Source organism: Equus asinus, chromosome 29, assembly GCF_041296235.1.
Source record: "Equus asinus isolate D_3611 breed Donkey chromosome 29, EquAss-T2T_v2, whole genome shotgun sequence".
Taxonomy (NCBI): Eukaryota; Metazoa; Chordata; class Mammalia; order Perissodactyla; family Equidae; genus Equus; species Equus asinus.
Window position 1 is genome coordinate 24,504,622 of NC_091818.1, and position 26,138 is coordinate 24,530,759.

The following is a 26,138-nucleotide window of genomic DNA, read 5'->3' on the forward strand; positions in this document are numbered from 1 at the left end:
CACTAATCTGTTCTCCTTGTGTGTTTGTTTATCTTCCACATATGAGTGAAATCATATGGAGTTTGTCTTTCTCTGTCTGGCTTATTTCACTTAACATAATACTCTCAAGTTCCATCCATGTTGTTGCAAGTAGGACGATTTTGTCTTTTTTATGGCCGAGTAGTATTCCATTGTGCGTGCGTGCATGTGTGTGTGTGTGTGTACACACATATACACACCACATCTTCTTTATCCACTCATCAGTCGGTGTGCACTTGGGCTGCTTCCACATCTTGGCTATTGTGAATAATGCTGCAATGAGCATAGGGGTGCATAAGTCTCTTTGAGTTGTTGATTTGAAGTTCTTTGGATAAATAGGCAGTAGAGGGATAGCTGGATCGTATGGTATTTCTACTTTTAATTTTTTGAGAAATCTCCATACTGTTTTGCATAGTGGCTGCAACAGTTTGCATTCCCACCAGAAGTGTTGAGGCTTCCGTTTTCTCCACATCCTCTCCAACATTTGTTGTTTTTTTGTCTTGGTTATCATAGCTGTTCTAACAGATGTAAGGCGGTATCTTAGTGTAGTTTTGATTTGCATTTCTCTGATGATTAGTGATATTGAACATCTTTTCATGTGCCTCTTGGAAAAATATCTGTGCATATCATCTACCCATTTTTTGATCAGGTTTTTTGTCTTGTTGTTGAGTTGTATGAGTTCTTTATATATTTTGGAGATTAACCCCTTGTCAGATATATGATTTGCAAATATTTTTCTCCCAGTTGATAAGTTGTTTTTTTCGTTTTGTTCCTGGTTTCCTTTGCCTTGCAGAAGCTGTTTAGTCTGATGAAGTCCCATTTGTTTAATTTTTCTTTTGTTTCCCTGGCCCAAGTAGACATGGTATTCGAAAAGATCCTTCTAAGACCGATGTCAAAGAGTGTACTGCCTGTATTATCTTATAGGAGTTTTATGGTTTCATGTCTTACCTTCAAGTCTTTAATCCATTTTGAGTTAATTTTTGTGTATGGTGTAAGATGATGGTCTACTTTCATTCTTTTGCATGTGGCTGTCCAATTTCTAGTTTTTCTTTTTAAGAAGGAATAATATTTAGGGACTTAAGAGCTTCTGGCTCACAACCATCAAGATATTTTTACAGCAGGGATTTCAGTAGCAAAGGTAGTTTTTTAAGTGTACATAACTTTAAAATTTACAGAGTAAATTCAGCAATGATTAAGTCTAGCTTTTGCTCAAGTACCTTTTTTCATGTCATTAACACAGTTTTTCTTACACATTATTCTCACTTTTTGTTCCCATTGTTATGACAAAAAAAAGAACAGCACAGCGTTCTTTCCCTTACTCACAGCACGCCAGAACTCCTACATTAACTGTAAGGGTATGCAAATTATTTTCTCTAATCTAGTCATTTCCATTATATCTAATTCAAATTATAGAAAACGTATGCCATAGGAAAAATGCCTGTGCTTTTTTCCCTGTGATAGTTTACACCCTACCTTGTTTGTGGTTAAAAATTGGCACCAGGTCCACAAAGAGGGGTAAGTCATTTCCCTACGGTCACATGGCTGGTGAGTGTCAGGGCCAGGATTCAAACCCAGGCAATCTTATGCTGGATCTTAACTGTGCCATCTCTCAGCTGGTAAGTGGGAACGGTCGATTTGAATTTGAGACTGACTCCAAGCCTGTATTCTTTGTAGAATGTATTGTTTATTAGAATCAAAATGAGACAAGTGAAAAAAAATTGAAGACATATATCGATGTATAAGTGGAATCAATAGGAGAAAAATCATCACCTTATGGTCAACTTTTTGAGTTTACCAAATAGCATGTTATTAAACTTAACCTGCTCAGGTTAAAAAATCCAGTTTTGAGCTTTTCTCTTCTGCTAATCTAACTGCCACTTCTGATACTAACTGACCCTGCATCTCACTGCTCCTACAAATTAATCATTGACAAATTTGGGCAGTATTTTTCCATCTTTTACCCAACTGTATTATTTTGGAATGCTGATCATTCTTTACAGTATTAGTGAGAGAAAAAACTGGCTCTCCACATCTTAGTCATTTATTAAAAATGACAGATGAATTCAGTCAGTTTGAACACTCGCTATTTGCTCTGCTACTCTAGGTACTGCAGGGCTGCAGAAAATCAACAGAAAAGTCTTTGGGCAAGGCGGGAGGCCCTTGGAACATTTATCACATGGCGAGGTTGGGGTGTGATGTTGGGTAGAGGTTCTAAAACAACCCCGTGAGAGTAAAGTATAGTGTGTGTATTGAATACGCAGAGCAGTGCAGGAGAGAACCTCAGAGAACAAAAGTAGGGAGCTCTGTTTCTGTTTAGAGATGGCTTTCTGATTTTGCCTTCTCTTTATCCCGTAGGACACTGGAGTTACTAACAGGGATCTAATTAGTCGAAGAATAAAAGAATACAACAGTCTGATGAGGTGAGATTCCCACCATGCCTACAAGTTAATTTGGACGTAAAATATGTAATTGTTAAGAACTGTTCATTTCTTTCAGCAGCAAAGCAGAACAGTTGCCAAAAACACCTCGCCAGACTCTCAGCATCCGGCAGACTTTGCTCGGAGCCAAATCAGAGCCAAAGACTCAGAGTCCACATTCTCCCAAGGAAGAGTCGGAAAGGAAACTGCTCAGTAAAGGTACTGATGCTAGCAGTCTCGGGTGAATTTAACAGGTGACACGATTTAAAATTGGGATTTTAAAGATATTTTCAGGGTTTTCTGTACCATCTCTGCTGACCTTCCCCTTTTGAGCGAGCTCAATGATCACTACAGGCCTGGTGTAGGCTAGTGGGGCCTTTCCCTTTAAGGTGGGGTCCAGGATGCCAGTTCCTGTAATAAAGACAAAGTCAAGGAAAATACAACACAGACATCTGCATACAAGATGCTGCAAATTTGTTTAATACTGACGACCCAGGTGCTGTCATTTTTAGATAAAACCATTATGTTTTCTTTTGCTAAAATTTCACTCTGAAGATGTCACATGATTCTGTTTTCTTGACTGTTTTAAGGAAAATCATGGTACAAATTCTAAGAGTGAGGTAGCATAATTGATCCCTATTAAATTATATGGAAGGTTAAAGGAGTGCTATATTAGGAAGAGAATATAATACAGTCCTTTTGGTAAATATTGGACATATTTATAGTACAGGACTCTGATTTGTATGAATATTGATAAAGGATTTTTAAAGTCGTGATTTAAACACTCTTGTTTCCATTTTCTTTCTTATGTCATTTTATTTTGAATAACAATCAAAAGATGATACCAGTCCACCAAAAGACAAAGGCACCTGGAGAAAAGGCATTCCCAGTATTATGAGAAAGACGTTTGAAAAAAAGCCTACCGCCACTGGAACGTTCGGTGTCAGACTGGATGACTGCCCGCCAGCTCATACTAATCGGGTAGGAGACACCAGCCAGCCGGGTTTCCTGAAGTCGTTAATTCAGTCATAGTCATAGCAGGACCTGAGTACACAGCTGTTCAGATAACAGTATCTGTCCATCTGTTGAGCATTTTCCTCTTCATCACAGAGCTTAGTTTCCCTAAGCTTTTCTGACCTGTAAGGGTGTGTTGAGTGATTTGATCTATAATGCTTTTTTCTGATGTATTGACTCTGAAATCGAATAATTATTCAACCATTAGGAATGTATTTGAAATGTACCTGAAATGGTCAGTAAGAATTCATTTTCAAATCATGTGTGTTCTGCTTTTAGCATCTTAAAAGAAGGATGAGAACAAGGACCTGATTAAGGAAGTGTAATAAATGTGAATGTGCATACATGTGTGTGTGTGTGTTTACAGCACCCATGTTAGGATTCATGTCATGAGTTCACTGATGTTTTTCTCTCCCCCTCTTCTTTTTTTGGCTTTATTTCCCTTTATTCAGCTGAACTGTTCCCACATTCTCTTTGCTTGCTCTTGTTTCCTCTTTAGACTGTTAGCTCCCTGTGAGCCCTTCTCTTTCTGTCTCAGCCTATTTGTTCTCTTCCCACTCCCTGAAATATCTCTTACTGGTTTTATCTGTTCCCGGGTCTGTAGTGTCTATATTCTTTATTTTCTCTATATCAAATAACGGTAATTTGTATTTTTCCTTTTGGGTAGAAAGGACCTTGTAGCTACAGTGTACACCTACTAACGAAATATAAACATTTGTGCTGTATTAAATAAAGTGTTTATTTCTTGTTTTGCAGTATATTCCATTAATAGTTGACATATGTTGCAAATTAGTTGAAGAAAGAGGTCTTGAATACACAGGTATTTATAGAGTTCCTGGAAATAATGCAGCCATCTCAAGTATGCAAGAAGAACTCAACAAAGGAATGGCTGATATTGATATACAAGATGATGTAAGTTTGTTTATTTCTATTGGAATAACTGATCTGTATTTTTTTCCTTGGTAGTATTGATGACAAAAATACTGTATTTCTATTTTGCACATCTAGAAATGGCGAGATTTGAATGTGATAAGCAGTTTATTAAAATCCTTCTTCAGAAAGCTCCCTGAACCTCTCTTCACAAATGGTAAGTCAGCTCCCATGGAAGATACCAGAGGAAACAGTTTAAAATCACATTGTTGGCAAACCGTAGAGTGTTAAATTGAACCAGGAGAAAATATTTTTGTCAAAGGAGATAGAAAATCTTGTTTAGTTCTTATTTATATATTAAGCATAATTATGACTATTTTTTGTCATTTGGATATTTTTTTCCTCCTGATAAGTTTCTGTGAAAAATAGAGTTTATAACAAATTTGTTAGGTTCAGTAAAATTTATGTTATCCTGTTCATCCATGTCTGCGGTTAAGTTAAAAATATATTATGACTGGGGCTGGCCCCGTGGCCAAGTGGTTAAGTTCGCGCGCTCCGCTGCAGGCGGCCCAGTGTTTCGTTGGTTCGAATCCTGGGCGCGGATATGGCACTGTTCATCAAACCACGCTGAGGCAGCGTCCCACATGCCACAACTAGAAGGACCCACAACGAAGAATATACAACTATGTACCGGGAGGCTTTGGGGAGAAAAAGGAAAAAAAAATAATAAAATTAAAAAATATATATGTATATATTATGACTGTTCTCAGTCAAAAGTCTGCAGACATGACAAGGTAAAGTTAGTAGAAAAAACATTTTTTCAGTCAAACCAAATATTTGAGTGCTACGTAAGTCACTGCACTAGATGTTGTCGTGGTAAAGGGGAGAGAAGAATGGGCAGGCTGTATGAATATAGATGATACCCTCAGAGAACTCAAATTTTAGTGAATTTTCTTCTGTTTGTAGGTAAAGTTTGGAGAATTAATAAAAACTATGGCCCTTTCAGACACTTACATTTCAAAGGCTATTTAGGGTCTTCTCTGCATTTTTTTTATTGTGGCTTAAAATTGAACCTTAGAGGAAAACTGGATTACAACTCTCCTAGGCAATTGAAGATAAATTTGTTTTATTGTTCTTGCTGTTGTCAGAGAAATATGCTGACTTTATTGAAGCCAACCGCAAAGAAGATCCTCTAGAGCGTCTGAAAACCTTAAAGAGACTAGTAGGTATTGTTTTCTATTTTTGGAAATACAACTAAAATTCAGCATTTTAAATCCATCATGAAAATAATATGTTTCAGATTCACGATTTGCCCGAACATCATTATGAAACACTGAAGTTTCTTTCGGCTCATCTGAAGACAGTGGCAGAAAATTCAGAAAAAAATAAGGTATGTAAAGTGCATACTGAAGAAATGGATTTTCAGTGGTTTTAGTTGAAAAGATAGGCTCCATTGCTTCCTGCCAAATAGTCAAAAATAGGATTATAATTCAACAAAAGCTTGAAAATACATCCTATTGGCTGATCAGTCCCTCTAAACATCATTCTTAAAAGGAAAAGATCCCAAAATACCAATTTTCACCATTTTAAAAAGAAATTTCCTTTTACATTTATCCAGCAAGAAAAATGAAATTTTACTTCTATCTTTCAACTGTATATCAGTATTTTGAAGAGGTAACATTTATACACGATACACAAGTCAAAATGTACCAAATGCTACGGAGTGAAAAAATAACATTTTCTTTTTTTGATTTGTTTAGTTTCAAGCAGATAAGACTTTTTTTTCCCTTAACACCACCACATTATCTTTATCAAACACACAAAAATTTGTTATTCCTCCTTAATATTTTCGAATACCCAGTTTAGGTTCAGTTTTTCTTGACTGATTGAAAGAAATGTCTTTTTAAAGTCCTTTGTTAAATCAGTATCCAAACAAGGTGCATACACGGTGTTTGGTTGATAGTTGTAGTCTCAACTTTTCATGGTTTTCGTCCATCATTGGTGATTGTTGCCTAAATCCATGGTGTCGTTCGAGGTTGCAAAATGATGATTTTCTGACTTTTGAGCATTACTTCTTAAAATACTTGCACAGTCATTTTGGTTTCTAGAAGAGAAAAGAAAATAGAGAATACCACAAGGTCAGGAACATTGCTGTCACTCCCTTTTCTAAGGGCAGTTCTTGCTCAAGGTAGAGAAAAAGGCATTCTTTCAGCTCAGTTAGTGGCTGTTGGTGTTCTGGAAGACGGTCGCCCATGGTTGTCGAGAGGCTGGATTATGAGAGAGTGTCAACACCTGTTACCTGCAAATTGAGAAGTCTACAAGCAGTGTTATAATTTCCTTTAAATATTCAATTTCCTCAGTAGTGATAAGGCTATAAAAAAGGTTAAAAAAAGAGAGAGAGCGAGAAAGAAGGAAAAGAAAGCCTATATCAATTGATTGTACCGTTTCCAGAAGTTCATACAGTAGGAGCCAAAAAGTTCTCAATATAATCATAGCTGAAATATTTTCTGATTATTTCAGCAGTTCCCAAAGTGTATGACATCATTCATCACTTTTGCTGGACGCTAGTAGGAGTCACTGGGAAAATAGGGTTTGTTGGTCTAATTAGTTTAGAAAGCACTGAATTAAACAAAATTTAACAAATTTCTTTACTGCAGAATTTTGTAGTCTTTAATATATTAATTAACACTGTGAATCTTGAAGAAGTGGCTAAGGCATTTCATTTCCCAGACCTATTTAACTACACTTTATGGAGCATCTTTCAAAAAATACAGAATTTAGGTAATAAATGAATAGAGAAACTGTGAACTACTGATGTTAATAGTTTTATGTAGGAGCCAGCTAAAATTGTATAGCCACATAATAAATATTACTGTATACATATAAACAATGATGTATGTTATCATTACTCTAAAAGCTTAAATGAAATCATAGTAGACAAGAATCTAGTAAGAATTTTACGTAAGACCCTTGAGATGGACTTTATTCTTTGAACCACGTTAACCAGTAAGGATATAGGAATTAGGTGATGACAACCTCTGGAGGGAGAATAAAAAACATGCCTCGTGCCCAGTTTAAGTAAACTCTTCCTGCAGTCATAGTTTTTTTTTTCCACTAAGTCAACTTTCTGTGAAAATACTGGCTTCAATCACAATTTCTCCTTATGTGCAGTAAGCACGGTGTAATAATGCCTGTATTGTGGTCATTAACATTAGATGCCTAACAGTTGCTTCAGAATGGGAGATCTGAGGGTTTTCCACCTTGTACCATACCCAATAGGTGAGTGTGCACGTGCCTCTCACAGAACAGTTTACTAATGTGGTTCCCTGACCCAGTTTGATTTTTGAGTTCCGCAGTGATTTTTTTACCCCCGATATGTTTTCAGAGTTGGTTAAAGTTACTTAACATTTTAATCAAATCCTAAATTCACCAGTGTCCTACACCAGACAGTGTAGATACATTAAAGGAAAAGAAAAGATCCACACCTTTGATAATCGTGTAATTAAACAAAGAATACAAAACATGGAAATGAATGTATAAACATACAAGTATGTAATATTGAGGTGTTCAGATTGGCACAAGGATAAGCAAAGACCTTCAGAAATTTTGGTTAAAGTAAAAATTGGTCAAAAGATATTTCTAGACATTAGGTTTTTACATATTGGTGATTTTGATATACTGCTAGGGCAAATCTGGAAAATTTTATGTATCTTTAAACACTTTTCCATTTTTTAGTTTTTGAGGGGAGAGAGTATCCCTATTCTTTTGCGAGATTTTTTCCTTTGATTTTAATATTTTTGTCGGTTAACCTAGCTCTGGTACTACTAGTTTTGAACCAAACAGTTGCTTTCAATCAAAGACTCCTTGGAAAAAATGAATGCCAATTAACTATTGTGCATTGTCATTAAAGCAAGGAGAGAGAAGTTATGTATAGATTAGCTTATAGAAATCCCAACTAAGAAGCATCATCTGTTTTCACATACGTCAGTCAATCGTTCTTTGAATTCTTTTTCATCAAAAGAAATAAAATGCCAAACATGCAATGGGAATTTAAGCCTGTCTTCAGAAAAATTCTTACGTTTTCCAATATCATGCTTTATTTCAGATGGAACCGAGAAACCTAGCAATAGTTTTTGGTCCAACCCTTGTGAGGACATCTGAAGATAACATGACCCACATGGTCACTCACATGCCAGACCAGTACAAGATTGTAGAGACCCTTATCCAGCATGTAAGTTCAGGCTTTGTCTCATCCAGAAAAATCCTTTTTTTGTGAGCAGCTGATATTTGGTAGGACAGGATTTAGTTATAATTTTTTTTTCCTAAGATAATTACCCTTTTTTCTATGCCATCCTCCAAAATATATATATATTTAGGGGGTTATTTAATTTCTCTTCTCACCGTTTTTATTTTAAATTTTAGCATGACTGGTTTTTCACAGAAGAAGGTGCTGAAGAACCTCTTGTAAGTATCAACCGTCGGCATTTATACTCTTTATTTTCATTTGGGACACAAGATCCTGATGCTACAACAATGTCAACTTCCTGCTTTGTATGCTATTGTCCGCTTTGCACCCGGAAGCAGGTCTAAAGCACCTCAGTTTCTGATCTAATGAAAATACAAGTACGATGCTTCTTTTGTAGTTAATTATGTGTAAACGATGAAACACATGTGCTCCACTCAGTAATGTGTCTTTTACTAAATGTTGTTTGAATTTTAAAGAAAGTATCTTTGAAGAGATGACGAAGAGATCTTTGTTTATTAACCATAGACAACAGTACAGGAGGAAAACACAGTAGACTGCCAGCCAGTGCCAAACATAGATCATTTACTCACCAACATTGGAAGGACAGGAGTCTCCCCTGGAGATGTATCAGGTAACTCTTGCCTGGGCAGCCTTGGTCTCGAGGTTAAAAGCTAAATTCTTGTAACATGAAAGAGCAAATCGGTCATAAGTAACAACTCACTGTGATTTTTTCCTTTTCTCCCTTTTTTTTTCCCTTTCTACTAATAAAAAATTTAATCTTCCTTTTCTGATTGATCTTAATTATCTTCCAGTGACTATAATGCCATTGGCAGTGCATGGAGTTGTAATGCTTGTCAGAATGGAACTATGAGGGAAATGAGCATGCAAACCACTGTTTTGTTCTTTTTTTTTTTAATTCACAGTTTCCATGTAATAGTCATCACAAGGTAAAACAGATATATGCTACTGAATATGTGGTTGCTGTGATGGCAGAAAGTATGATCTAGGCTGTATAAGTAGTTCTTATTCTCGAGCTAGACATTCTGTTTAACAGCAGCAAGTTAAATATGTTGATCCGCTAATGGGCACCATTTTCATAAATACAGTATATTATTTGTCACTATAGATGTCACAGTAAAGGTCAATCTCTTTGACATTTTCTTCTGTTTTCTCTTGCCACCCTAACGTTTAAGTATTAGTTTTTATCGGCTCTTTTGATGAAAATTTTCTCCTGCCAAACTGTTGCACTAATCCAGCATGTTTTTACACAATGTTCTCCCTTTGTCTCCAGTTCTTGTTTTAGTCCTAAAGGGTTTTTTCAGCACTTACTGACACAGGCAAATCTATACTGATGTTGAACAGGCGAAGTGGGAGGAGTCTATCACACGGTAATGTCGCTAGTGGATTCTGTGGTGTCCCTGATGGACAGCTGGAACTGTAGGAAGAAGGAGGATTGTTGTCCACACTGTAGCTGCCTTGTCTGCAGAAACCCCCGATTCTTGTAAATGCGAACATAGTTGATCTGTGGTGTAAATTTCTCTTAAGATTATTGTAAACAGATCAATACTACTTTCTTAAAAGTTTTTCTGCTGTTTCTTGTTATTTCTGAAGCAGACCGTGAGGAGAAATAGCATGGTATGGTCTACCAGTTCTTCAAGTCATAAAGCATTTAGCCATGTGTTAAAAGGGGCGTGGCACGGGGCTCAGCTCATTAATTTTGAAAATCAATTTCCCTAAAGTTGACAGATGAAATTCCAAAATTGATGTTATCCAGACTAGTGCTAGCCCCTTCCTACCCTCTTTGTAATTGTATAATCTGAGTTTTTGCCAGACAGTAAAATTATGGTCTCCATTTTTCCATTTCCATGATAGCATTTGTTAATAGATAATTACAAAACTGGTAGCATTTAACCAAACTAGTCAAAAGGATCCCTGACTGCACAAATATGAAACTGGGGTCTAAGCACAAAGATGAGCATTAATTTAATATAAAACCAAAGTGACCTGGAAGCAGGGTTATCCTAATGCATCCATATGCATACAGTATATGCTTCTAAAATTTAAGTTTGACAGTCTGACAAAAATCAATGTAAATAACCGAGTATGAGTGTCTCCATTTGTAGCGAGGGCAGCCAACAATCTTAAAAGTTCTGCATTGTGTATCAGTTTCAGATACAGGATGTGGTACCTAGTACAATTCTTAAAAAGGTCGTCAAGCTTCTTTATTGCTAGATGTAATAATTAGAAAATCGAATAAACACTAGTATTTCTGTTTTTGTTTAGTACAGGGCTCCTTTGCCATCCCTCTCATTGAGCTGATTCTGCCTACAATTCACAGCATCCTTTCATGGCGGTGGCTTTCTGTGGTGCAGCTTGCATCTTTGTGAGCTCTGACTATCCACTGTGTTCTCTTGTTTTGTTTGAGTTTTGCTTTCACATTTTGTTCTGTGCCTGTCTTTTCCATAAGTTTTGCATCGTTTGTTGAGAGCAGTAAAGATTGACTAATACTGACCATGTTTTATTTAACTTCTCACAGATTCAGCTGCTAGTGACTCAGCAAAATCTAAGGTAAAGAGTTTCACACGATTTTGAAGTATTTTAGAGGGAAATTGCTTTTTGGCTGATTGTGAAGATTAGTATACAGATGCATCCCTGTCTGTGTCTGAGGACACAGCGACGATGTCTAATAAGGGAAAAATTAATTCTTAAAATGGAATACGATAGAAGGATACTGGATTGTGAGTTGGAATGTTAGGGTTCCCTCACTGTAGTTTATTAGTATAATATGAAGAAGTAGGCTTTCTTTCTCACTCTTTAATGTGAAAAATTTCTAACATGTACATAGTAGAGAGAATAGTGTAATGAGCCCCAGCGCACCCATTATCCATCTTCAGCAGTTTCCGCCCGGCCAAGTTTGTTCCATCTGCGCTCTGCTCCCTCCCTCCACCTGGGACCATTTTGAAACAAATCTCAAACATCACATCATTATGTGTGTAAATATTTCAGTAGTAATATAGACTTTTTGTTGTTATATATTTTTTATAGAAAAGGTATATTTCATTTCAGCAAAATAACAATTTTGTTTTTATAATCAATTTTTAAACATAATTTGTGTTCTATTGACAACACCACCAAAATACACAACGTTTTGAGTAATTTTTAGGAAGTTCTTATAGTTCTTAGAAAGTTTTTAATTAATTCAATTTGTCTAAACTTTGCCCTGCTGAGACAGTAGCAACTAGAATTGTCAATAAATTTCTTAAGACATTTTCCTATTTGGAAATAAGACGTGAATTTTACATATCGTCTTTCACTGTCATAATGGGGCTGCATATGATTAAATTATAATTCACGCAGAAAATGTTACAAAATATTTTAATCATATCATTCCCTATCACTTATATTGTGATCTTTACCATCTTTTTGTCCCAACTTTTTACTTTGAAAACTTCCAGTACAAAATGTTACTGGAATAATAGCATCCAAACCTTTTGCCCTAGATTCATCAGTTGGTAAATCTTGATAGATATAATTTTTTTTTCTGAATCATTTGAGAGTGACTTATAGACATGATAACACTTCACCCCTAGATGCTTCAGCCTGTGTCTTCTGAGAACAAGGGCATCCTGTATGATCACTGTGTCATTGTCCTACTCAGGTAGTTAACACGAGTACAATCATTATCATTTCCAATGGACAGTTTTTACACAAATTTCCCCCAATGTCCCAATAATGTTTGTTGTTTTTTATTTCCCTATACAGGATGCAATCAAGGATTACTCCTTGCATTTTGTTGTCATGTCTCTTTAGATTTCTTTAGAATAGTTTCCCATTTTTGTGCCAAAAGATAAGGTTTCAGACTTTAGATTTCAAACCTGTTTGAAATTCTCTCCTTCCCTCTTACTAGATGTGTATTTCTTAACTTGTTGTTATAGGAGTCCCTTCATCTTAATTTTAGTGGTGTTTGTACCATGCCTATAGTATAGCAGATATTCAAATGGTATAACTCTTTGTAACAATTTTTCAACTGTAAAATAAATAGAGTATTTGCTCCAACACGTATATGATCACAGAATCACAGGATTTTAAAGGGACCCCTAGGAAATCTTAAAGAAATATAATCTAATTTCTTTTCACTTAAATAAACAATGAAACTGAGATGTTGCAAGGTAAATCAGTTGCTCCGTGTCAAGCACAGCAAGTAAGAGGGAGGAAGGCTGGGTCTCCCAATTCCTAGCACAGTCACAACCATTATCCCCTGTGGTCTTCAGCAGAACGTGTTAAATGGGAACAGCCATTAGAAATGTACTGGACGATTTGAAATCGTTTATAATTTATAAAAGCAGAGTTCAGTTAATCTGCGATTTCATGTTGGTGAGTCCTTTTTAGTCTTACACTATAGTCTGAAATTTTACTTTATTTCTCAAAACTTCAGTGTAGTAGTTTTAGCTTGTCTAAGATTTTTCTGACAATAGAGAAATATACTTTCTACTTCTGTTACTCAGCATACTTCCTGCCTGCCTGCTTGTCTTAAACGATATGTGGTAAACCAGCAAGTGTTTATCGACCACTGCCACCACCATTTACTTAGCATGTAGGCATTATGAACAAATTAATTAAATAGTTGTCATCAAGAGCCTGTTATGCATAGCTAACAAAGCCGGTAGCCTACACTACAACTTTACAATGACAGTGCACTAAAGTGTCTCTATGGTAAGGACTTAGGATCTTTAACTGACCTGACGTTATTTGAATTTCCTGATTTTGTTGTTACCTTGAGATAAATGAAGAGATTATCAACCCGATTTACCTAAGGCAAGTCTCTGAAGATCCAGCCTGGCTGAACTAATGAGAGACCAAAGAGTTCCCTTATCTTAATAAGCTTATCTGACACAATATCTGTATCCTATGGTATCTGTAATTAGAAAATTGAAGTCAGCCATAAAATTTTAGCAAGCTCTGTCAGAATATCATATTCAACTGTGTCAGAATATTAACTCTTAAGCATGTGTTCCAGGTGAAAGAATCTGAAGAATGTCTGAGCATCGCAGAAGCAGGGAAAGTCAGTAGATTCAGGGCAATGAACGAGAATAGGAGAGCTTGATGGCGCTAGACACAGAGTCTTTCCCTGAAAGACACATGTAAATGAGCTGCGCTGGGGCAGATAAATAACACCAGCAAGAAATGGGAGTAGTTAAATAAAAATAGAAATGTCTTAGGTACCAGTTAAGTGGAGGCATAAACAACTACACTCTGTTAGTACTTCCGGAGCATTAGTGGAGTTAATTCAGTAAGAAATATTTGGGGGAAAACCTTTTCAGAAAATTAAATAAGAAATTTTGAGTTTCTCTTACTAGATCCACAATCTAGTGTTTTTGTTAAAGTATATTTAGACCTTAGTGACGTTCTTATGTTCAAAGTCCCATTTCTCTGATTGCTTCTCAGGGGTCTTGGGGATCCGGAAAAGATCAATATAGCAGAGAACTGCTTGTCTCCTCCATCTTTGCAGCTGCTAGTCGCAAGAGGAAAAAGCCAAAAGAAAAAGCGCAACCGAGCAGCTCAGAAGACGAATTGGACAATGTATTCTCTAAGAAAGAAAGTGCAGAACAGTGTCACAGTGAGACTAAAGAAGAGTCCAAGAAAGAGAGTGAGACATGGGGCAGAAAACAAAGGATCGTCATTTCCAAAGAAAATAGCGCTAAGAAAGACATCAGTGCAACAAAAGATGAAAAGATATCACTTCCAAAGGAGAGCATGCCGTCTGAAGAACCCTCACCCCCACACAACTCAAAATATAACAAGTCACCAACTCTGAGCTGTCGCTTCACCATCCTGAAGGAGAGCCCCAGATTGCCGAGGACACAGAAGTCCTCCCAGTTTGAGGAGACAGGGTCTGACTCTGGCACTTTGCTCAGCACCTCCTCCCAGGCTTCTCTGGCAAGACATTCCACGAAGAAGTCCACCAGTCCAGAAACTAAACATAGTGAGTTTTTGGCCAACGTCAGCACCATCACTTCAGATTATTCAACTACATCATCTACTACGTACCTGACTAGCCTTGACTCCAGCCGACTGAGCCCCGAGGTGCAGTCGGTTGCAGAAAGTAAGGGAGACGAAGCCGACGATGAGAGAAGTGAACTGGTCAGTGAAGGGCGGCCTGTGGAGACGGATAGTGAGAACGATTTCCCTGTTTTTCCCACAGCTTTGACTTCCGAGAAGCTATTCCGAGGAAAACTACAAGAGGTCACTAAGACAAGCCGGAGAAATTCTGAAGGAAGCGAAGTAAGTTGTACGGAGGGAAGTTTAACCCCAAGTTTAGATAGCCGAAGACAACACTTTAGTTCGCATAAACTTATTGAATGTGACACCCTCTCCAGGAAAAAATCTGCTAGATTCAAGTCAGACAGCGGAAGTCTAGGAGATGCCAAGAGTGAGAAAGACACACCTTCAATAACTAAAGTGTTTGATGTTATGAAAAAAGGAAAATCGACAGGGAGTTTGCTAACACCGACCAGAAGTGAACCAGAGAAACAGGAGCCCACCTGGAAAACGAAAATAGCAGATCGGTTAAAACTGAGACCCAGAGCACCAGCAGATGACATGTTTGGAGTAGGAAATCAGAAAACGAGTGCCGAGACGGCCAAAAGGAAAAACATCAAACGCAGACATACGCTGGGAGGGCACAGAGATGCTGCTGAAATCAGTGTTCTGACTTTCTGGAAAGCGCAGGAGCAGAGTGGGGAGAGAGAATCTGAACTTTCAGCTGTGAATCGGTTAAAGCCAAAATGCTCAGCCCAGGACCTCTCCATCTCAGACTGGCTTGCAAGGGAGCGCTTACGCACCAGTGCGTCGGACCTTAGCCGAGGAGAAACGGGGGACCCCCAGCCGGAGAACTCTAGCACATTAGAAATAGCCATGACGGACCCCCCTCTGTCTTTTCAGTCTGACGCGGGCAGTTCTCCTGGTACCTTGGCTTCAACCAACAGGCCCCTTCTTTGCACACCACCACAGTCCCCTGACCAAATAAACGGAGAAAGCTTCCAGAACGTGAGCCAAAATGCTAGTTCTGCAGCTCTTGCCCAACCTCATAAACTGTCTGAAACCCCAGGCAATAAAGCACAGTTTCGTCCCTGTCTTTGAACTGGGGGTGTGTCCACTCTAGCAAATAAAAAGCTACTGTTACACGTTCCAGTAACTCTGTAAATATTTTCTTGTACCAGAATTGTTATTATGCAGCCTTCATTTGGGCTGGTTTCATCATTTTGCACTGTGAAATAGCTTTACAGTGCATTACTACAGCCAGAAGAACATATATATATATTTAAAAATATATCGGATAGTTGTATACAAATGAGCGAGGTATTTGTTGCAACTCACCACATAGTGTATACCCGAGATTACTGAAGAAAATAGCTGGCATTAGTCTGCGGCAAATTTGTTCTTTTGGTTTCATCACTAACAAAAGTGCCTCATCATCAAAATACATTTGGTTTTTAGGGTGCCATATTGTTAAAATTAGACAACTTACATTGAATAAATGAATGTGTTTTATTGGTAACAAATTTCATTACATTTACCAGTTTTAACACAGGTGGATACAGAACCTCCATTCTTTAGTCATTCCAGGTGGATCTCTGAGTTTTATATTCAAACTTTTAATACAGTTTTTGAGTTTTGCGTGACTTGAATTTTTAATCTTTCTGTAAAATACGTAACTTAAATGAACATATTCTATGTGTATCTTTTCTTCAGATACCAGATTTGATATAAATGTTGTAACATAGGTGTGTAGATAGTGACCTGGATGGAACTGGCTTCTTGATCGAGAAGAATGTAATTCTGCATGAGGGCTTAATGAATCGAAACCTGTGTCCTGCCTGTGTGCATACCCAAGTAAACACTGGAAATAAACATTGTTTTGGTGAACTTGGCATGGCTCGAAACTTATTCTGATTTGTGTTTAAATGTCATCCGTTTATAACTTAATTGGTCCCGACTTTAAAAAAAGTACCTACTTTACTTATGCATTCCATCTTTCCCCATTTTTGCTGTGCCCGGCAGGGATCTCTTATAAATGTTTACATTGGCCTAACTTCGCTCCTGTACACAGGTAATATTTCTCTTTTCTAGCTAAAGTAATATGTTATTTTTTACCCTTTTTTGGAGATAATGAGTGAAAAGAACATGCATTTGGGAGTCAAACCAACTCTGCACTTCCTAGATATGTAAACTTGGACAAATTATTTAACTTCTCTGAATTTATTCCCGCATATAAACAATGACTCTACCATCTATTATAAGGGTTATTAGATTTAAATGAGATATTGTGCCAAATATAGTGCCTGCCACATACTACTTGCAAAATATATCAAAGCTGTTCTTAGAAACGATGAGTACTTAAAATCTCAGAATGTTAAGACTGAGAGGGCCTTAAAATCAATTCCAGTGATTCCCAACCCTGTCAGACCCAATATTCTCTTTCTATTCAAAATATTTTGTAATTTCTCCTTTGCTCTTCTGAAATGAAATTCATAGGTATGACATATCTGTGTAACATCTGAATAACATATCTATATATTACTTTACATATATTCAGTATACTAGAATATCCATAATTCTTTCATTATTATAGAAAAGGGGAATAAACGGAACGTGGTTAATAATATTAATAATAAAAGGAAAGTGAATAATAAGTATTTCCTTATGAAAAGTGTCAGAGAATTGCACCAATATATAGAGTCACTGATGATGCAGTAACTTCGTGTACCATGAATAGTTTTATTGTTGGTGATGTGATTTTTCTTAAATGATAGATGATTCATGGTAAAGTTATGAACAAAATAAAGTACATTCTTTTCTTAGTTTACATAGTAGGTACATTCCTGAAAAAGCCAGTGTATTATTAAAACCATCAAAGATACTTTTTATATGTAAAAAAGAAGTTAGGGTCAAGGTTCAAATAATCGTATTTTGTTCATTTCTGCTTTTATATTTATTATTTTCTTTGGATCTTGAGATGTCTGCTTTGATCACTTATTTTCAGCCCTTGTTGTTTTCTGATACATGCTTTTTAAAAAGACTATTTGCCGTATTTTCATTATCATTTGTTTCAAAATATTTTCTAACTTCCATTGTGATTTTTTTCTTTAACCCGTGAGTTATTTAGATGTGTATTGCTTAATTTCCAAACATTGGGAGGCTTTCTAGTTATCTTTTTAAAAAATTGATTTCTAGCATAATTCTGTATGACATGATCATTAAAAACACTGGTACTTTTCAGTTGTTTGAAATTGAGACATCCATTATATATCCAGTCAGTTTTCATGAATGTTTCATGTCCACTTGAAAAGAACATATATTGTGTCATTGGGTGCTTTATTATGTGGATAGGCTCAGATTTCTTAATCACGTTTTGCAGATCTCCTGTATCTTACCGATTTCTTACCTGGCTTTTCTCATTCTCTGAGAGGTGGTAAAGTCTTATGATTGTAGATTTATCTACCTCTTATTTCTGTTGCTTGTTTTCCGTATACGTTTGGCAGTTGGTTTGCTAGGTGGAGTGTTACATGCCAGGCTCAGCCTATCAATAATCAGTGTTGTGGTCATACCATCCCTTGTCACTCTTATTGTGATTGCAAGCGGCCCTTCAGCAATAATCATCGGGAAACTTTGAAAAAATAAAAAGTTTATTACTTGCAGGACTGGAAATTACATAGCACACCTGGGGCCACACAGGTCACAGGTAAAGAGCGCACGGGCCTGGTGTTCTGCTTTTATGGGATTGAGGGTAGGAGCATAAGGTTTCAGGGGTTCACTCTTTATTAGTGAATTTAAAACCTAAGAGTGAATTTAAAGCAAGAAAAAACAAGTGGCCCAATTGGTCAATTACTGAAATCCACCAAGATCTCTGAAACAAAGGCTGTTCAGTGCAGGGAGATGGCCTGGCTCTTTATCTGGTCCTGTGGCTGGCAGTGTGTTTATTCCAGATAGCTCTGTTTGGAGTGGATGCCTCACAATCAAAGCTTAAGTCAGGTACTTGTGTTATAAATGAAAAGCCCACTCTCAGGCTTGTACTATTACCAAAAGTTCAGTCTCTGATCCTGATGCCAATCCAATAACGAGAACAGAGTCTTGGGAGAAAAAGGAAAGCATTACTTTGCCAGGCAGAGAGAGCAAAGCAAGGGCTAGTGCCCCCAAATTGCTTGCTCCCCTTTGAGATATGGGTAGGGGTTTTTATTTGGGGTTTTAGGTAGGGGAGGGGGCCGTGGCCTTCTTGGTCTGCATTTTCCCATCCGCCTGCATCTGGGGCGGCTTCCAGCAGAGGAGACAAAAGATTTCTCAGGTGAGCGTCCTTGACTGTTCATCTCCATGGTGGACGGGAGACTGACGTCAGGAAGCCGAGGAGTTGAGCCTGGGAAGCTTAAGTTTCTTGATATTCTCTGGACATTAGTTTCTCCATAAAAGAACTTCAAGGTCCAACTTTAGTGGGAGCCCAGCCATCTGGGCTTTAACAATTTGTAACTGCTGTTTGGTTGTAAAGCTCAGGGAGTCAGAGACTAAAGACACAAACATGTACATATGAGTGTAACTAAAGACCCAGGGAACCAGGAATGCAGGTTTTTAGTTTTAACACCCTATGTGCCAGGTTCACTGTAGGGGAGCCAATATCAAGGCTGATATTAAGTAAGAGCCGGTAAGAGTACTACATGGGTGTAAATTTAGAATTGTTTTGTCTTCATGGTAGATTGACTCTTTTATTGTTATGGTATGCCCTTGGTTATCTCTACCAAAGCTGATTGTCTTAAAGTTTCTTTTATATGATATTAATGTAGGTGTATCAGTTACTTTTGGTCGGTGTTTGTATAATGTTTTTCATCCTTTTACTTTCAACCCTTTTGTGTTTGTAGTCTTTAGGTTTTATCTCCTGTAGCATAGAGTTTTTTTAAATGTAGTCTGATAATTATTGTCTTTTAATTGGAATATGTAATCCAATTATATTTAATGTTATTACTGAGGTATTTGGATTCACATCTGCCATTTTATTATTTTTTTCTACTTGTCCCACAAGTTTTATGTACCTTTTCCTCTTGTTTCTTGCCTATTTTGGATTAATGAAATATTATTATACCCTTCTCCCCTTTTATTATCATGGTACTTATTTATTCTTTTAGTGACATTCTTTACTTAATAGAATCTAATTTAAATTAGAACATTCACTACTTTCCACATGTTTATTGTTGAGATAGATATCTATATATGCCTCCATACTTTGTCAGACATTATTTTTGTTTTATATAGTTGAATATTCATCTGCATTTACCAACAATTGCCATTTCTACTGCTCTTCATTCTTTGCTGTATTTTCATGTTTTTATCTGGGGTCTTTTTCCTCCTTCCTGAAGAACTCTAATTATGATATCTTTTAGTGTGAATCTACTAATGAATTCTCTCAGTTTATGTTTGTTTGGAAATGTCTTTATTTTGCATCCTTTTTTCAAAGAGTATGTTAACTGCCTGTAGAATGCTAGGATTTTCCTTCCACACTTTAAAGATGCCACTCTGTTTTCTTCTGGTTTCTATTGTTACTGTGGAGAAGTTAGCTGTCCTTCTTACTGTTGCTTTGGAGATAATGGTCAGCGTTGCTCTGCATCTGCAGGCAGGGTCAGAGCTGGTTAAGCAAGATTGCCATCTTTGTAAGCCTGCGCCTGTCTCTGGGTAAACCCTGAGAGCATGAATTTAAAACCTAAGAGTAGGGCTGGCCCGGTGGCACAGCGGTTAAGTGCGCAGGTTCCACTTTGGTGGCACAGGGTTTGCCGGTTTGGATCCTGGGTGCGGACATGGCACCACTTGGCAAGCCATGCTGTGGTAGGCGACCCACATAGAAAGTGGAAGAAGATGGGCACGGATGTTAGTTCAGGGCCAGTGTTCCTCAGCAAAAAGAGGAGGATTGGCAGCAGATGTTAGCTCAGGACTAATCTTCCTCAAAAAAATAAAAATAAAAAAAATAAAACCTAAGAGTGAATTTAAAGCAAGAAAAAACAAGTGGCTCAAATGATCAATTACTGAAATCAAGTGGGTGTAACTTTCCAGAGATCTCCACTGATCAACTACAGGATTTCCTATGGCCCCTCCTCTGGGCATGTCCTGAACACCTCCACGCTTTGAAATTACCAGAAGTCCCAAACTTTCTCAACCTGCTTTCAGCCTCTTAACCTGCTGCCCTGAATGACTTAGGTATTGGCAGGTGTCTCAAGGGAAAACCACCAAATACAGGGTTCTCTTCTCTCTGACTCACTTTTTTCAGGGATTTTGTTTCCTCGAGTTTTAGCTGAGTTGGTGTCCTGCCCCCCTGCACTCCTATTTATTTATTTATTATGCCACCCCAACCCCCCAGCCCAGGAAAACTGCTGAAAGCCTGCTTCTTAGTAGACCCCTCGACTCCCATGCCTGACTTTAGTTTTGGCTCCTTGTCTTAACTGCCTTGACATCTCTCCAGTTTGTTTGCGTATTGATTGAGTAATTGACGGTATTTTATCCAGCTTTTCTAATTCTTCTCAGTAGGAGTGTTCATCTGCTATGAGCTGTTCCATTGTAGCTGGAAATAGATGTCTCCTAAACTCAGATCATTATAAATAGGTTTTTCACCTACAAGAATGTCAGAACTTTAAAAACTGTGTGGGATATATGAGATAATTCTTAATTATGTGGGAATTTCAACACCTGTCACCCTGGAGCCTCCAGTACAAAATTATGTTTATTCTAACAATAGAGGAATAGGTACCTGTACTGATACACTTAAATACTAAAAGAAGATATTTTCTAATAAATCTTAGAAATGATAGGTTCTCTAAAAGTAGCCAGACAGCCAGGTAGCACCTCTTAAGTAATCTGATTTTGTGTGCCTAATTCAGCAATTTACAGTCATTCAAACTGTCCTGTAAGTTATTCTGGTCTCACTTCAGTAAAAATGTAATGATTAAAATAGCTTTTCCCACAGATATGTTACCTAAGTTTTATTTCTACTTTTTAATCAAAATGTTTTAAGGATTTTTTTAGTCTCATTTTAAAAGTAGCTTATACCGCTTCTTTACTTGAAGAGGGGAACTAGCATTTGTTTGGGGTTCACTCATTGAGATGTTTATGGAGTGCTTGCTGAGATGCAGTTTCTGCCCTCTGAATGAGTTAACAGGTGAAAATACATGGAGATGTTGAAAATTCCTACTTCTTGATTTTTTCATAAGATCATATTCCTTAAGCCTCACTTCAAATCTACCTGCAATGCCTTGCTGGATGTTCGGAGTACCCGAGTGTAGCCACAACCTGGCCGCTGACCAGCTGTGTGACTTTAGGCAAGTTACTTTACTTCTCTGGGCCACAGTTCCCCCATCTGTAAAAAAAGTGAATAAGAATAGATGATCCTAAAGTAATTTCAGCACCACCATTCTGATTCTTCTGTAGACTACTAGAACCCTCTAGATGTGGCAACATTTCTTTCATTTAAAAGGGTAGAAAAAAGTGTTGAAAACACGGAGAAGAATATGACACTTTATAATACTCGAGATTAACAAATATTAATATTTTGTAATATTTGCATCAGATCTTTTTTAACAAAATAAATATTTCTCATAAAGTTTTACTCTGCCTTGTTACCTTGTCTCCTCCCATTCCCTTCCCTCTCTCCGCATAGTCAGACATCACAAGTATATCCTGCCAGTCCACATTTTATTATATACATAGCCATAGTTACCACATAGTAATATACTTTTAATTTACAGGAATCATATGATATCTATCTAACTTGCTTTTTTTCACTGGATACATTGAGATCTGTCTTTTTTCTTTTTTAATTGTGGTCACTAATAGTTTATAACATTGTGAAATTTCAGTTGCACATTGAGATCTGTCTTTATTGATACATGTAACTCTATTTTATTTTCCCATTTTCTTGAGGAGGGCCAGGGTTATTGAAGTGGTTTCTTTGTATATGTCTCCTTGTGCACACATACAGAGTGTCTTAAGCCTCTGGGTTGAAAAATAGGCACATTTTCAACTTGACTAGGCTTTATCAAATTAATCTTCAAAGTTGTATCAATTTACACTCCATCAGCAGTGCATGAGTTTTCTCATTTCTTCCCATCCTCTTGGACACTAGATATTTTAGGGTTTTTAAATTTTGTTTTGTTTTTAAAACAAAATCAATGGGTGTGAGGTGGTATCTCCCTGTTTTGCTTTTCCTACATTACTCGTCAAAAGTGTTTTTTCTCTTCTTGCTTTTCTCAAAGATCTTATATGATCTGGGTACTAATCCTTTGCTTGTTGTGTAGATTTCAAATACCTTCTTTCAGTCCTGTAGTTTTTAAACTTTGAGGTATTTAATTGTATACATTTTGATTTTTTTATTTAATCAGCATTACCGGCACTTATGTACATTTTGAGTCCCACTTAAGAAATACTTCCACATCCACAGGCATAAGCTCTATTTGTTTTCTAATAGATTTAACATGTGGTTTTCCCTTTTAGGTGTTTATGTATCTGGGATTTATTTTATGAATAATGTGAGGTGGGATTTTTTTTTCCCCCTATGGTAGTTATTGCTGAGATTTTTGCTAAAAAACTCTAGATCTAGGAATTCTTAAGCAGGACAACAAAATGTCCCCACCTGCCCCTTCACTGCGAGGTGAAGAAATGAAGCCCCACCAGCAGGGATCCCTCAGCCGACTGTTTGTGCCAATAGAGAAGAGTAGGAGCTGGTTGTAATATGGGCATCTCGGCTGGCTACGCAGAACGGAAGTTGAGAGTGGAGTGTCCTGGGGGAGACATCTGTTGCATGGGCCTCACAGCATCCCTGCTCTGGAGGCTAAAATGAGAGCTAGAAGAGTGAAAAGAAATACAAAAGCAGAGGAAAGCTTAGTTCTGTCTCACCAAGGAGAGGACTGAGACTTTGTAAGATACGCTCAAACCTTGCAGTCATAAAGGAGATACAAGGGAAACTGTTGTGAAATGGAAATAGTGGTTCGTCAATTGTCACGTTGAGAGATTTCTAAAGATGCTTTCTTACAGACATAGAAAACCAAAAAGATCCCTGGAAACCTTTACTTTTTTAGGATAGAATAAAGATGACAGTTATGAAAATCTACCAACAGAACTAAGCAAAACACCAGGGTACTCTTGTACTGTAGGCTGAATTTCACCCAGATTAGTCAGCACTAGATTTTGAGATGTGGATAAGTTCCCAGTAGGTGAAATTACTGTGTGTCCATTCTTGACTGTACTATATAAATACAGGTACTTTGGTAATCTTATAATGATAATCATAGTTTCATGGTGGATTTTTAAATTTTATGCATTGAAGTCAATGGCTACTTAAGTGAAGCTTCATTTTCTACAGAATTACCCAACAAATATTTGAAGATCTTTATCGTGTCTCCCCAGTCTTATCTTTTCCGTTTTAAGCATTCTGACTGTGTAACATGGAAGAATGGTCAAAAGTTACAAGGCGGTGGATTTTATGTCCATAGGAGGAAGAGAATTCTAACCAACTCTAGGTGTTTAAAAATGAACTGAGTTGACTCAAAAAGTATAAAGGCTGACCCCACTGGTGACCCCACTCAGAGGTCTCGCACCTCTAGACCTGTTTCGGTGTGCATTGTCTGTACTGGATTACCCTCGATCGTGGTTCCATTCAGGTCCTGGTTGTTGGCCTGAAAGAACATAGAAAATGGATTTTGCGAATAAGATTGTGTGGGCTCTCACAAACACCCTGTCCTCCTTCCTGGATGTCATTTACAGAGGGACCGAGACGCCGGGACTTAGACTTCTCCACTTCCTGTTCAGATATTACCCAAGCAACTCGGGAAGCATGCCTTAATGACCACTACCAAGGAAGTTTGTTCTTTTGAAGAAATGTGCAAATCCTGATTTCCTTAAAAAACAATCAGATCTACTACTGCCTCTAGTCCCTTAGGGTTTTCTTACAGCCATAGGAAATAATTTAACGGGACTTTGTTTCACAGGAAGACATCTAGTTCCAATGCGAGTTCTTATTTGCCAGCCATTGAGTTAGGCAGTAGCGTATCCACTACCTCGTGCTTCTTGTGTATTTATGAGTTTCCCCTGATTTCGCTGTGAGCTTCCTAGCATTCTGGCAATTCTTTAGGCCTAAACTTCTGAAGCTGTAGGCTCCCTCTAACGATATAGCACAGGGACCACATATGTATTCCAGTAATCTCTTGCTGAGTATTTAACCCCTCCAAAATGCCACGGCTTAAAATAACAAATTCTTTTTATTCTCTCCCATGGCTCTATGGATTGACTAGGTTCAGCTAGGTTGCTCTCCCTTGGGGTCTCATGCTGTGGCAGTCAGATATCAGCTGGGGCTGCTAACATCTGAAGACATGACTGGGCTTCATGTCCGAGATGGCCCACTCATAGCTGTTAGTTGATGCTGGCTTTCAGCTAGGAGTTCAGCATGTTGACTCCATGTCTACTCCAAGTGGCTTGGGCTTCATGGCGTGGAGGCTGGATTCCAAGAGGGAACATCCCAAAACAAGCTGTTCCAAGAGCGATGGAATAGAAGCTGCAAGACTTCTTATGACGTAGCCTCAGGAGCCCAGAACATCACTTCTGCATCCTATTGGTCAAGCAAGGCACTAAGGCCAGACCAGATCCAAGGGGAGGGGAATTAGACTCCACCTCTCAAGGGAAAGGACAGCAAAGGGTTTGATTTAACCCAGTGTGCACTCTGTGTGTAAATTCCAATCTCTAGCTTTGACATTGTTATTCTTTTGCATTTATGTTTCAATCATCTACATCTTCAGTTTCCTCAAATATTTTTCTCAAATATTTTAGTGTTAGTATTCATATATATACACATATATATACATATTTTTTTTGCTTGAGGAAGATTGTCCCAGAACTAACATCTGTGCCAATCTTCCTCTATTTTGTATGTGGGACACCACCACAACATGGCTTGACACATGGTATGTAGGTCCATGCCTGGGATCCAAACCTGTGAACACTGGGCCACCAAAGTGGAGCACGCGAACTTAACCATTACACCACCGGGCAGCCCCAGTATTCATATTTTTGAACCCCCTCAGAAGGTATTTTCTCTGAGGGGCGTACGCGCACACACACACACACACACACACACACACACACACACAGAGTTTCCAGAATCATCCTTCTAGTCCTCTCCTCCCCAACTTATGCTTTAAAAAAATAAGCATAATGTTGGCTCTTTTTAGTCTCACAGGCCCAATTCCTGTCTTCCCAAACTGAAAGACAGTAGCCTCTAAGCAGTTTCTCTCAGTATTCTTACCTTCCCACAGGTGTGAATATGTGTGGCTGAGCTGAGAAAGGTTTGCTTGCTGGATCACCCAGGATAAGCTGGGTTATGCTGCAGGAACAAATCAAAGCTCGGAGGCTCACAACAGCAAAGGTTCTTCCTCGTGTTGTATGTCCACTGTGGGTCAGCTGCAGCTCTGCTCAGCCTCTTCTTCACTCTGGACTGAGCATTGCCAGTCACTGTGTCAGCAGAAGAGAGAACACGGCAAGCCACACCCTGGCCA

At 37.9% G+C, this 26,138-nt stretch overlaps 1 protein-coding gene and 1 long non-coding RNA gene across 11 annotated transcripts in view; one reads left to right on the top strand and one right to left on the bottom strand.

Moving 5' to 3' along the window:
• The window catches only part of ARHGAP21 (Rho GTPase activating protein 21), a 133,056-nt gene extending 116,565 nt beyond the window's left edge, over positions 1–16,491 (top strand). For 6 of the 10 annotated variants that reach the window (XM_044761865.2, XM_044761868.2, XM_070501317.1 and 3 more), the window contains 12 exons: positions 2,374–2,438; positions 2,515–2,654; positions 3,274–3,416; positions 4,206–4,361; positions 4,458–4,536; positions 5,468–5,541; positions 5,620–5,709; positions 8,425–8,550; positions 8,742–8,783; positions 9,091–9,196; positions 11,102–11,133; positions 14,011–16,491. In XM_044761865.2, the coding sequence (XP_044617800.2) occupies positions 2,374–2,438; positions 2,515–2,654; positions 3,274–3,416; positions 4,206–4,361; positions 4,458–4,536; positions 5,468–5,541; positions 5,620–5,709; positions 8,425–8,550; positions 8,742–8,783; positions 9,091–9,196; positions 11,102–11,133; positions 14,011–15,705 (2,748 nt within the window). In that variant the 3' untranslated portion in view covers positions 15,706–16,491. The remainder of the gene's footprint in view (positions 1–2,373; positions 2,439–2,514; positions 2,655–3,273; positions 3,417–4,205; positions 4,362–4,457; positions 4,537–5,467; positions 5,542–5,619; positions 5,710–8,424; positions 8,551–8,741; positions 8,784–9,090; positions 9,197–11,101; positions 11,134–14,010) is intronic. The other 4 variants (XM_044761867.2, XM_044761869.2, XM_070501318.1 and 1 more) reach the window with 1 other exon arrangement.
• Positions 6,285–26,027, bottom strand: LOC139042526 (uncharacterized). Its single transcript, XR_011499324.1, has 3 exons — positions 25,889–26,027; positions 9,156–9,243; positions 6,285–6,423 (listed from the first exon to the last, which is right to left on the bottom strand). It is a non-coding gene; the product is annotated as an uncharacterized lncRNA (long non-coding RNA).
• Between the last annotated feature and the right edge of the window lie 111 nt (positions 26,028–26,138).